Here is a 12,972-nt window from a genome sequence, read left to right as displayed (position 1 = left end):
GGTCAAATTGGCACCCTGTGTCACCTTGTCAACACCTTGCTGCCCTGCGAACCTGCACTCATTGTCCACCAGCACCCAGGTAGCACCACCCACTCTTTGCATCTTACTAACCCCGCCTATTCCTTAGTCTTTAATATCCCACCAGATGAGCAGCAATGGAGAGATATAGAGATAGCACATGACGCTGTGCTGAGCTCCTTAAAAAAGTGCCTCCTGTTTCAATTTACTTCATCCCTTCTCTTCGATGGTTCGCACCATATGCATTACATTGACTTGTCTAACAATCTCTTTTCATATATATTCCTTTCTTTTAATTATTTATTTACAATGATTTGTTTTTCTTTCATTGTAGTGATTTTGTGTTATTTTTTAGAAAAACAACCTGTGTGTTTAAAGGATAATTCTGGTTTATTACAATATGAGCCTATTTTCATAGTTTCTATTGCAGAGATCTGCATGGGAACATGGTGATATGACTACAATAAAGTCACACAGGACAAGAAACACAAGCAAAGATGATCAAACACACTGTAGAGAAGGCCAAAGGTTAGACAAATTATCTGCCAGTGGTTCCCAAAGTGGAAGCTTTTAGATTTTTTATTGTACATTTTTTTCAGGACACTATCCTGAACCCCAATTCTATATTTATATTTTCAAATACATCAAAACAGATTAAATAAGCAATAAACACCATATTAAACACTACTGTTGCTGCTAACCGCAGCTCGTATGATGTCAGCCAGTTGGTACATTTACATCAAGGAGCACGATGACAATTAGACCCGGACTTCATCGTTTTACCCTTGACCTTTATGTTGATTGACTATGACAATGTAAACTAAGGAATAATCGTCTGACTGCTAGTGTTTCTTTCCATGTATGATGTTTTTTTAGCTTCCAAGATGTCATAAAACAAACTACAAAAATAAGACCCACATTTTTTAAATATGTCCATGCTAATAAACCCAAATCTGAACCTGAAATTTTGAAAGAGAGAGAGAGAGAGAGAGACGAGTAAAGAAAGAGACAGATACAGGCAGAGAGAGAGCGAGTGGGAGAGCAAGAGAGCGAGTTGGGAGCTGGGGATGATTTCTCTAGGGATGAAGGATGCGTGTGTGCATGTGCTGTGTGTGTGTGTGTGTGTGTGTGTGTGTGTGAGCTAAGGGTGTGTGGGGGGGGGATGAGAGAGAGTGAGGGAGCAAAGAGTGAGGGAAGAATGAGTGAGCGAGCGAGTCAGGCAGGGGGATGAGAAAGAGGAGGAGAGGTGGTGGAGGAGGAGGATGGGGGGAGGCGGTGTGGTGGTGGTGTTTGAGAAAACCGAGGCGAGGCAGAGCTGATTGAGATTCGGGCCTCCAGAGCTGCAGCTCTCTGCTGCTGCTGGGAGCTCAGGGAGAACACGCTCACTTATTGGAATTCTTTTCCCCCCTTTTTTTCTAATGAATTAATTCTTCTCATCCAATTTAGGTGAAGATGAAAAGAGAGCAGTGCTGCGAGCATCAAATTTAGCTTTTTGTTGACCAGGCCTGGGCCTGTTGTTTCTGTTCTGTACGGTTAATAACGGACACTCGCAATATATTGTGTTTTTTTTTGTTGTTTTCTGGTTCCATTTGGGAAGCCTTGTTTACAAAAGCCAAACAACAGCAACATAAAAACACATTTCCTGTGTGTGTTATTGGGGATGTTTCATGCTCATTTACAGATATGATAACACAAAGAGCCAAAGACCAACGTCATATCACAGGGGCAGGGGCGTTGCTAGACATAAAGCTCTACTGGGGCACCCACATCCCTCATGTAAATGTTTTATTTATTTTTGCATGTATATTATTGCTAACTTGAGCGGACGTTGCAGATGTTGCCAATTGTTGCTAACTTGACCACGGAGCCTTACACATCCAAAAAACTACGCCAAAGGATCTTGACAATCTTATTGGGGCACAGCACATGGATACAGAGGCACATACCCCAGTAAAAAGGGTCTAGCGACACCTATACACAGGGATAATTAATTCAGAGGCACTTATCATTAATAGCAAATGGTTATATAGTTTGATATAAAAAAGCTGTGCTCTTTTAAAGAGCTCTCAAAGAATCTGAGCAGCAACACAGATCCAAGTCATCTAATGCATGCACAACCAGCTAACACTAATTCAGTCAATAACATAAATGTGTATTTTTATAAATGGTGTGGCTCAAGAGTAAATGTAAAGTAGAAACCCACCGATAAACTGGCCAGGCCGATACATAAGCCGATTTTAGCTTATTATTTATATATCAGTATCAGTGCACTGTATATTGTATGTCTGCTGAAAAGTAAGAAAACAATAATATATAATACAATAATAATAATCCAGATATGCTAAATATATTACAATTATATGTAATAACCACATGCACAGAATATTTAAATAGCCTTTGTTTAGGTTACAGAATGTGTTTATGTAAAAGAAAAAAGAATATAGGCCAATATGTCATAATCAGACTTTTTTAAGCTCTCATATATCAATATTGATATTGACCTCAAAAATCTAATATTGTCTAATAGTGTAAACTCCTTATTACTAAAATAAATTCAAATTCAGCCTTAAATCCATTTAATTCCATTACCCTGTTAAAAAGAGATTCAACATTTAAAAACAAGACTGGAAAAGGCAAGACACTGCATTAGCGTCAATAAAAATGACAGCTGGCAGGGAGAAATGCTTGAATCAAGTTCATTTGTGTTGAAAACTAGTAAAATAATCTCAATCCTTTGGCACATTTTTTTCACTTCTTTTCAGAAAATAAGATTTCAGATGTCAATAACAGACAAAATTTCTAACTAAAATTGAGGGTTTTTTTAAGCAGTGATGTTTTTTTAATTCACTTTTTAGTCTCACAGCCTGTGGCAGGTCAGCCAAAACGTTAATTTCAGACAACACAGACACACGGACACACACAGACACACACAGACACACAAGAGTGAGTGCATACTGTCAAGTCCTGAAAACAAGAGGGTGTATAGCTGTTTAATGTCAGAACAATCCGGTCTGGTGCTGTAGCTCAGGGTTCATGGTACAAGGAACATGGAATCTCTTTAGCTCGCCTGCTCAGCACTGACAAGGTATCTGGCCTCAGATTCATTTAGACAGTCAGCAGAAGACCACTGAGAATCAGCTAGCCATCTGGATCAGACTGTGGTGAAGCAGATATTCACTCCGGCTCACAGGGGGATTCTCTCCCCAAAGACAAAAGCAGATGAGCTCAGCTTTAGTGCTTTCAGAAGACCTCTATGTCAGGTTTGGATTATCTCACCTGCGCAATTTGTGTTTCCTCCGCTTTTCTTGCTTCTGTCTGTGCCACACATTTACTGCAAATTAAACTATACTCTTCAAATATTTTATTTATGTCCCCCTAGCCTTTGGAGTACTTCAGGGCTTAAGAATCTGTTAACATCTTTAACATGAAGAATGCCACTGGATTTTGGAGTCCAGCAGAAGGCCAAAATGCTGATATGTAAAGACGGTAAATATGGTTAACTCCAAACACTGGTTAGTGCAGATATTTGGTCAGAGGCATTTTTTCAGCTGAGATATTTTAATGCTGTAATTCAACATCCAGTTAATTTGATTTAATTTGCAGTTTAAAGCAATAATCAGGTGAACAAATGAAAATAGGTTTGCTTGTTCTAATCATTCCCCCTATCCATACTGTCTGTGAAGAGATCCCTTGCTAGTACGCTAGTGTGCTAGTGCGTTGCATAAGTGACTGTAGCAGTATAGATTTTGTCCCCTAACACATAACAAAGGGGTCTCTTAAAGGCCAGTATTGTTGTAAGACAGACTTGAAAAATTGTGAACCTCTCCTTTAAGACAGAATATACATAAAGTCCTAATTTCTAGATACTTTATTGATGTTGCTAAGCCCCCCAAACATCAACATTACACCCATTTTAAGCATGAACACCCTCTTTACAAATTCAAAAAATGCATTAAAACATAGACTCAAATTTTATTTTTTTTTTTTTGGGGGGGGGAGTCTAGAGGACAGACTTTTACTCTTTCTTACTCTTTCTTACAATTAATAATAAAGTACATATAATTTACTAACTCAAAAAGTATATTTAGTATTAACTAAATTTTCTCTCAGAAATCAGGGATATACATTAAAAATGAATACCAATTTAGCAGATAATAACTAACTTTATAATTCATGAAGCAAATAGATACAGACCTTCCTATATCTGATAGTAAGGCCACCAGGTATGACTTGATAGTACAGGGACAAAATGAAACAGAGAGGAAAAAAAGAATCAAAGAGTGTAAATGGATTTGATCTTTAACCAGTTAAACACCTCGCATAGCCCATTATCATAGCCTGTGATCAATTATTCATGCTGGGAGAAGCTCAGGGGTCAGGTGTTACCTTTGTAAACATTGGCTTCCCGTGCTGGGTGACCATGGTGCACTGATCACAGTCCAGGGTGATGCAGGAGTTGTGGAAGGACTCCTTGGAGTGTTTGAGGATGTAGTGGAGCTCGTTGACCCCTCCCTCGAACACCGTGCTGAAATAACGGGGGATCAACGTCCGGCCGATCGCTGCAGGGAAACAAAAGAGAAAGCAGAGCTGTTAAATTAAGAAGGATACCAATCGTAAAATGATCTGGGGAAATGATCAGTGAGAAGAGGGTGATATTATCATGTACTGTGCCTAACGCAGTCTAGAATAATGTTTCTATTAGTATTAGGTCTATTACTACTACTTCTATAGTAGTTACTGTACAATTTCAAGGATACCACTGGTATTATTGTAACTACTACTATTATATACTGTAGACTACTGTTGCTACTATTATGATTTAGGACTAGTCATTGTTTAAAATTCTTTCATAACTTAACCAAGTATTTCAACATTGTGGTAAATACTATTTCTTGTCATTGTCTTGTCTGTGCGCTAGCTATGAAGCTGGAGCCTAGAGGCAGTTAGCTTAGCTTAGCATAAATACTGGAAACAGGGAGAAATGGCTAACATGGCTTTCTCCAAAGTTTTTACAATTCAGTTTGTGGATGGACTAAACATGTAAATTAGTGAGCCTTAGAGGTGCTGAATTTTAATAATAATAAATAATAATTAGTCATTTAGCTGCGATGGATTGGCGACCTGTCCAGGTTGTACCCCGCCTTTCGCCCGATGGCAGCTGGGATTGGCTCCAGCCCCCCGCGACCCTGTACGCAGGATAAGCAGTTGACGATGGATGGATGGATGAATTTAGTCATTTAGCTGATGCTTTTATCCAAAGCGATACACACAATATACAATTGCTACATATGTCAGAGGTCGCATGTCTCTAGAGCAACTATGGGTTAAGTGTGTTATTCAGGGACACATTAGCAGTGGGAATCGAACCCAGTTCTCCTACACTAGAGACGATGTCTAAACACAAGTAGTCATCCAAGAACTTTGCTTAATAAAATACAGCCTTATGATTTAAATCAGAATCTGTCTGATCAAAGAATAAATATAGAATGGTACAATTCTAAATAGGTATTCAGTGCCACCCATAGACATTTAGCAACTTTCAATTCTCTTGCGATGGACACAACATTGAAAAAGAAAAGCCTAATAGCAAAGAAAGGGCTTGATAAGGACATCTGCTGTGGATTCATTAATCAAGATAAACATTTCATTGGCTGTCAAAAGCTCTGTGAAGGCAGAAACTGATCAGATGTTCAAATGAATGAAATTGATTAAATATTTGAGAGCAAAGATGCTCTTCTTTTCCTGTCTGACCCAAACTCATTCCAGGAACACAGAAAAGATTGTTGAGTCTGCGATCCATTGATGAGACTTTGACCTTTGTACTGATTACAGTTCGTTCCTCGTAATACTGTCATTGTAGGAGTCTCAGGGGCGAATTCACAAAAGAATTGGGTAGCTTTTACGGCCACTGAACATGCACAAATAAGGCAACTTAAGCTTTACCATTAGCGCAATATCTTTGTGAATCGGACTTTGACACAGGGCAGACAGCGGTTGCAAGTGATGCACAATTCATGGTGCTATCAGCGGTCGCGATACATTCTTTGTGAATCTGCCCCTCAGTTTTTTATCCTACATGAAAAACGTTCATATTCCAAAATACAAAGCAAGCATTCATTCATATTGTTCCCTTATCCAGACTCATTAAAAACTGAAAAGCCTGCTAATGGGACCAAACAATAAGTGCATAACAATAATCCCACACAAATCATGCAATATTTTTAGCAGTACTAGTAATTATGAGAAGTTTGAATGAACTTGCAACAAGATATATGCGATCGAGCAGCAGCCACCCTCCTAACTGTGGTCAATTTATGAATTAAGATAGATTATCGATTTATAGAAACTATTGGATTGTCCTGAAACCTATTGAGTCACTGTATCGAACACTGGGCAGCCTTCAGGAAACCTATTCACCCAACAAGCAATACTCCTTTATTCTTAGATCGAGTCTGATTTCCCCTGAAAGTGTCAAATAAATCTTTCAGTACAGAGAGATAAACTCTTTCCAACACATCTGAAGACTAAAGATTTTCTTAAGACAAATAATATCATGAATTTAGGGCTCTCAATCCACTTCTCTCAAGATATGACACCTCAGAGGATACATCATCATACAAGTGAGACTGTACATTAAAGAGGAGAGTATTTTTCAGCATAATGACTAAGTTTAGAATTAAACTGAGTTATTAAGAAAGACAGCTTCTGCAGTGCAAACTTTTTGCAGAAGGCTAAAGAGACAATGAGCAGGCTGCATGATGAAAACTGGAGGAGGAGTCAGGGAGGGAGAAAGTGTCTTCAGTGTTTTATAGCCCTCAGGCTTCGTCTGGTTTCTATCTCCTCTGTGTTAGCTGGCTTCAAGGAGAAGAATGGATGATACAGAGAGAGAGAGGCTTACATTTCCCATTACATTAGGGATGCACTGTGATGGCATGCAAGATACAGATTCCTTGGAATACTTGGATGTATTTTATAGTATGAAATCATGTCCTGAAATGTCTTTCCTTCTCAGCTTTAGGTTATGACAATATTAAAAGTATATTTTGTTAATAATAAAAATGAAATTTCACACAAGAGCTTCCTAATCAAGGGTTTTGAAACCATCTTTGACAAAACAAAACACTGTCTTTAACAGCAAAACTGTCGCTTCTAAACTTTAGCTTTACAGCTTAGGGGTTCTTTTTTCTCAGAGCTTCTCTACCTCTGCAACATCAGTGAAAATCCCACTCCACCCCCCCCACTAAGAACCTGAAATCCTGCTACATGTCTTCTATTCACCAGATAGAGGGCAGGAAGTCTAGTTCTTTATATATATATCTATATATCTTATATATATATATATATCTGCTATCATTAGTTGTATGACATCGACATACATCTATTTTAGATGCTTTAGCTGAAGAGCTGCACTATTAACTACAGTATCTACAATGAAACCAATTTCCAAAATCCGAATTCAAATCCTTTTCAAAACAAAAACTTTTTTTCTAAAATTATTTAGTTTTTAAAATAAAGTAAGGCTGCAACAAATGATTATTCTTATAGATGTTGGGGTTTTTTTGGTCTGCAGACTAATCGTAATCAACTATTTGTTTTAGCTCTAAAGAATTGTCTGATTATAATCAATATTTTATTATATGACTTGTTGGATGGATATTTTCCAGTGTAGGCGCAGCTTTATTTCACAATGATGTGAAGCGAAAGTGAAAAATGAGATGTTAATGCACAGGATTTACTCAGAATATAAAGCAAGATAGTCTTCAGTGCACAACTTAATATGTAGATCAGGGATTCTGCACGGCACCAACACAGAGCAGCTGCGTCAAACAGCTTTCACTTGGGACAAAAATTGCAGCCTCTTCTGGTAACTGCAGAGCTCAATATTGCAGTTTCTGGTACTTGTTGAGCAGCTGTGCAGACCCAATTTGCCGAATGACCCAGACATCTGCAACACCAAATCTTAGCAGCACATTCCTCCTTAAAGAGTCTGTTTTTCTAGCCTTTATTTTGCTAGCTATATGGTTTCTGCTGAACGCAGATACTCATTTTCAGCACTGCCCTGCTTCATACTCCTGCACACATACATGCCTCAGAGCTGCACTACACTCACAGGCTTCATCCAAACATCAATGGGCAGTTCCACTTGAGCAACTTAACTTGCTCAAGGGCAGGGCCAGTTGTTACTAATTAATTCCGACGCACAGGGGATTTGAACCAACAACTGCTTCTAAGCTGACATTTGTAACACAAACTTTTGATGTCTCCTATTCCAAATATTCAGATCACATTTAAGGTTTCTTCTGAAATATTTTAAAATGTGTCATGCCATCTTCAAGACACCTTAGCAAAACACTGATACAGTTTACAGTGTTGCATCAGGTACCAGTGAGACAATAAAATACAATCCAGCAGCTTCAGTTTGAGAAAGAGATTCATGAGTTTGAAGGCTTATCAGATATCAAAACACTGCACAGCTGATCATAATACTCTTGAAAAGGATTTTCTCTGGAAAGTTATCATGGTGGCCATCGTTTTATTTTTATCACTCTCAAGATAAACAACATAACTACATTACAAAGTAATCTACCAGGAATGTGCTGCCAACGTAGCGACTTGCTGGATGCTGCAGTCCAGCAAATTGGAGCAACATTCAACTTTTTTGCTGGGTGACCCTGTGTTTTTGTTTGTTTTTTGTTGCATTGGCATCTTGCTGCCTCATCAGAATGGCCTTATTAAAATGAATGAGAGGGCAGCTTTTTTATGCAGGTCTAATGTCGGTCTGAACCCTGTCAAAATCAGTGATTCCTAACCAGGGATACTTGTACTCATGGGAGTACTTTTGCAGTTACCAGGGGGTACATATGATTGTGCAGTAGCTTGGCTAATTTGAACAAATGACTATGACTTTGTAAAGAAAAAAACCCACAAGCATCCACTTGTATGTATGTGCAGGAGGATGAGTCAGATTTATTAAGGCCAATCTTTAGTAAATTTAGTGTAACCAAAACTAAATTCCAGGAAAGATAAGCGTCTGCACAGGATTGCTCACCAACCTAAAGGCTAAACATTAACTATACCAGGGTCATTCTGTGTTGTATTAAAAATATCGTAAGAATATAAAAAGAATTATAAATAACTAGTAATTAGTTTTCAAATCAGTTCAAATGAACATATTTGGATCATGAGGTGTTGATGAAGTGGCTCATCTGATAGGGCTGTAAGGTTGAGAAACACAGAAACCCTTTAAACACCAGTATACATTCTTTTGTATTCTTTTTAATATCGTTGGTTCAAGTTAGAATCAACCCTCTAATCCCTCTAAGTGGTAGTGACCTGGTCTACCCACTGAGCTACACTGAACTGTTAAATAACAGCAAAAACAAAACAATCATAAATCCTGACTTTGGGATTATGAAGGCAAGCTTGTTGGGATTTCCTTTAGCCTCTCGTTCCACGCCTAGTGGAACAAGTCTCCATGTTTCTCTACATTTTGCTGCCCATCAAATCTGCATCATTAGAACATTGCTGGGGAAAAAAATCGGGACGGCCACATTATCCAGCAGCACATGGCCTCTGATTTCAAGCAGAAATAATCCATCTTAGAGTCAACACTCTGTTGGCTAGAATTATGCTCTTTTTCCCCTTCCCCCAGGGTGGGTGGTCAGGAGGAGGTGTGTGTGTGTGTGTGTGTGTGTGTGTGTGTGTGTGTGTGTGTGTGTGTGTGTGTGTGTGTGTGTGCGTGTGTGTGTGTCTGGAGGAGGAGGAGATGAAGTGAAGCCTGGGAATAAAACTTCATTTAGAAGTGAAATGTCCCCAAAGACAGTGGCTAGAGAGGCTCTTGAGGTCAGACCTGGATGGTAGAGTCTCAATCAAGAGAGAGAGAGAGAGAGATGAGGGTGATGTTGGCAGTTGGGTGAGGGTATGGGGGATTTGAAGAGGGGTAGGCAAGGGAGGGGGTGTACCCGTGACTGGCATGTTTTTAAAATTCGATAAAGTCAGGCATGACTAAATAACATATAAAATGTTTGGCATCGTGAGCAGTGGCTGAGGGAAGAGGAGGGAGGGAGGGTGAGCTGCAGGGTCTGCTTGCCGCGGATGACTGTGTAAATGATGCTCTCTCTCTCTCTCTCTCTTTCTCTCTGTATCACTCGCACTGCGCTCTCTCTCCCCCCTCTCTCTCTCCGTATATCTCGCTCCCCCCCTCGCTCAGCCTCCACCACGGTTGAAAAACAAAGTACGTCTAGGAGTGGAGCTGACTGCTAATGCGGAGGAGCTCTGAGCAGACAAGGGGGAGGAAGGGAGGGAAGAAGAGGAGGAGGAGGAGGTATGTGTGGGGGGGTAGAGGGATTGGGACAGCAAAAAATGAGCGAGGGATGAAAGCGAGTGAGAAACACAGAGAGAGGGAGAAAAAACTAGGAGGGAAGATGAAAAAATAAGGGCTTGTCAATGAGGGGAAGAAGACTCACTGAGGGGTGATGGGAGAGAGAGGGAGAGACAGCAGGAGAGAGGGGGGGAGAGAGAGAGGAAGACATGGGAAAGGGTGGGTGGGGATGCTCAGGTGATACGCAGATCTGCTTCTTGCCCTCCTCACCAAGCCATACAGGAGCTCTGGTTGTGTCTTCTCGACCAAATCTGCCCTAATAAAACCCAGTGTGCGTAGCCCAGGGTGACAGAGTGATAGATAAGCATGTAATGATTGCCATGCTAGCAAGTTTTGGATCATTTCAAGCACAGTAGTCATGTGTTTCTCCTCAAATATTTTCTAGGCTCCCTCACTCAGTATTTACATTGTGTGCGAACACTTTGTTTCTTTGCTTTATGTCAGCAGGCCTAATTTTCTTGCTCAACTGCACTTTTAAAGGACTATAACAACGACCAAACCACTTAGGTGCAGGTGCATGTTTTGAGCTACTGTACTTGAATGCACTTTCATCTTGTTAACTGTCAGTTCTCAATGTTCAGAAATGAACAGGGATGAAAGGAGGAAGATCTTTTTAAAACAGAAAACAGAGCATTTTCTGCTTTTCTCTGTTTTTAATAATAAACACATCTTTATTGTTGGATTTCAGACTGTTGAAGTCTGCCAAAGAAAGTAATAAGCAAGTAATATAATAATGAAGACATCACCTTGGGTTTTCAGGTCTATTGATGAGCATGTTGATTAATAGAATGAAAAATCAAAGAGTTGAAAAAATAATTGTCAGATTAATGTTAAATGAAAATAATAGTTATTTGCAGGCCTACAAGAGTCCAAGTTGATGTCTTCAGATTGCTTCCTTTGTCCAGCCAACAGTCCCAAAAATATTCAAAGATACCAAAGATATTTGACGTATATTACACTTGAGATACTGGAGTGTTTGTTTTTAACTTGATAAATTCTTAATTTTTGTTAACTAATTTTCTGTTAACCAACAAAGTGATTAATCAACTAATCATCCCTGTACTAGTTTCAGTGGGTAATGGTATGCAGATTTTCATCCCCCAAAAAAGCACACAACCGCATAATTAGTTATGCATAGACAAAAGGAGAAATCCACAGTGACATGAGAGGCACAATCTTTTACCACACTGCCAAAAAGGAGCCTCATCAACCCCATGTTGTAGCCCCATGTTGAAAACACTATCATTTATCTTTTAATAGGCAGTCAGATTTCTCACTCACCAACAGTGCACAAGCCATCCAAACTTCAGACAAATAACTGCAGAATGACAAAACACTTGCATGGAGTCCAAGATGAAATACATTTGTTGGCGATCTTTTTTATTTTGCCTTCCTCTCTCTTTTCTCTCTTCTTCTTCTTGTTTCCTTTTTCCTGCACCATGCTGATTGGCCCGTCTTCAGACACGGGGCACTCCAGAGATACAGATTAGCTGGCACTTGTTTGGGCGAACACGACAAGCAGCATATGCCTCTCAAGTAACGTGTACCCAAACATGCAATTTACAAATAATTAACGTGGTGTTAATTAGTCACATTAATTCATGCCACTTTGTTGGGATTGTTTCCCCCCGTCGGTCCCCAGGACTCCTGCCAGCAACATCAGCCAGCGAGACGGCGAGAGCGATTTTTGTGCTCCGAAGCGAGAACAGGGCGTCAGAAGAAAGAAGGGTCGCTGGCTTGTGTATACACAGCGGCACACACACACACACACACACACACACACACACATACAGGACACAGAATACATAAAGGCACATACTCAAAAACGCAGTCAACCACATATGCAGAGTAATATGCATATTTGGTTGATATTTATATTGATGAATATTCATCTCACTCTTATGGACACATGCACACCCACAGAGATGCGTGTATGTGTGTGTGTGTGTGTGTGTGTGTGTTCATGTTTTAGATCAGTATAGAAAATTCAGCACCTTATTCTATATTGTTGTTATTCTCAACACATCCCATCAAAAGACCAAAACCAACAATTTGTGGGTATGTCTCTCAATACTTTCCTACTTCCCAACCCTGCCTGTGACAGCCCCAAACCTATTCATTCCTACTGATGACATGCTGTCAATCTTTAAAATCAGGTCACAACTATATAGTTCTGTTTAAAAAAAGAAAAAGCTTAATTATGTTCTTAAAAAGCTGGACACTAGAGAACGTTATTCAAACGAGAAAATAGTGTAGCGATTGGGGACTGTTCAGCTGTTGGATTCACATTTGGTGCACTAATGTGTATTCACAGCAGTATGACAATCTATGTGGCTCTGACTCAAAATAAACTACGTTCCCTGTGTTTATTCGTAATGAAGGAACATGTCAACCAGTGTGGCTCGTGTTTTTTAGCAGTGTTTGGACAACAGTGCAGCTCTATGACACAGAGGGATAACCTACATCAGACTTTGGCTACACAGACAGTATTTGTAGGATAAATTTGTTGTTGGTTTTGGCCTTTTCATGGGATTTTTAACAGTAATAAAGATTTGAATAGAAAGATTTTCTTG

The 12,972-nt window shown here is 39.5% G+C and overlaps 1 protein-coding gene across 5 annotated transcripts in view; it reads right to left on the bottom strand.

Moving 5' to 3' along the window:
- Window positions 1-12,972, bottom strand: part of ldb2a (LIM domain binding 2a) — a 93,355-nt gene that overhangs the window by 28,762 nt on the left and 51,621 nt on the right. For all 5 annotated transcript variants that reach the window (XM_038699547.1, XM_038699549.1, XM_038699548.1 and 2 more), the window contains exon 3: window positions 4,405-4,577. In XM_038699547.1, the coding sequence (XP_038555475.1) occupies window positions 4,405-4,577 (173 nt within the window). The remainder of the gene's footprint in view (window positions 1-4,404; window positions 4,578-12,972) is intronic.

This window comes from Micropterus salmoides, unplaced genomic scaffold, assembly GCF_014851395.1.
Source record: "Micropterus salmoides isolate LMB-PRFRI ecotype aquatic unplaced genomic scaffold, ASM1485139v1 Ms_hic_scaffold_5, whole genome shotgun sequence".
NCBI classification, from domain to species: Eukaryota; Metazoa; Chordata; class Actinopteri; order Centrarchiformes; family Centrarchidae; genus Micropterus; species Micropterus salmoides.
Note: the sequence above shows the minus strand (reverse complement) of the source record. Positions and strands in the feature narration are given on the sequence as shown.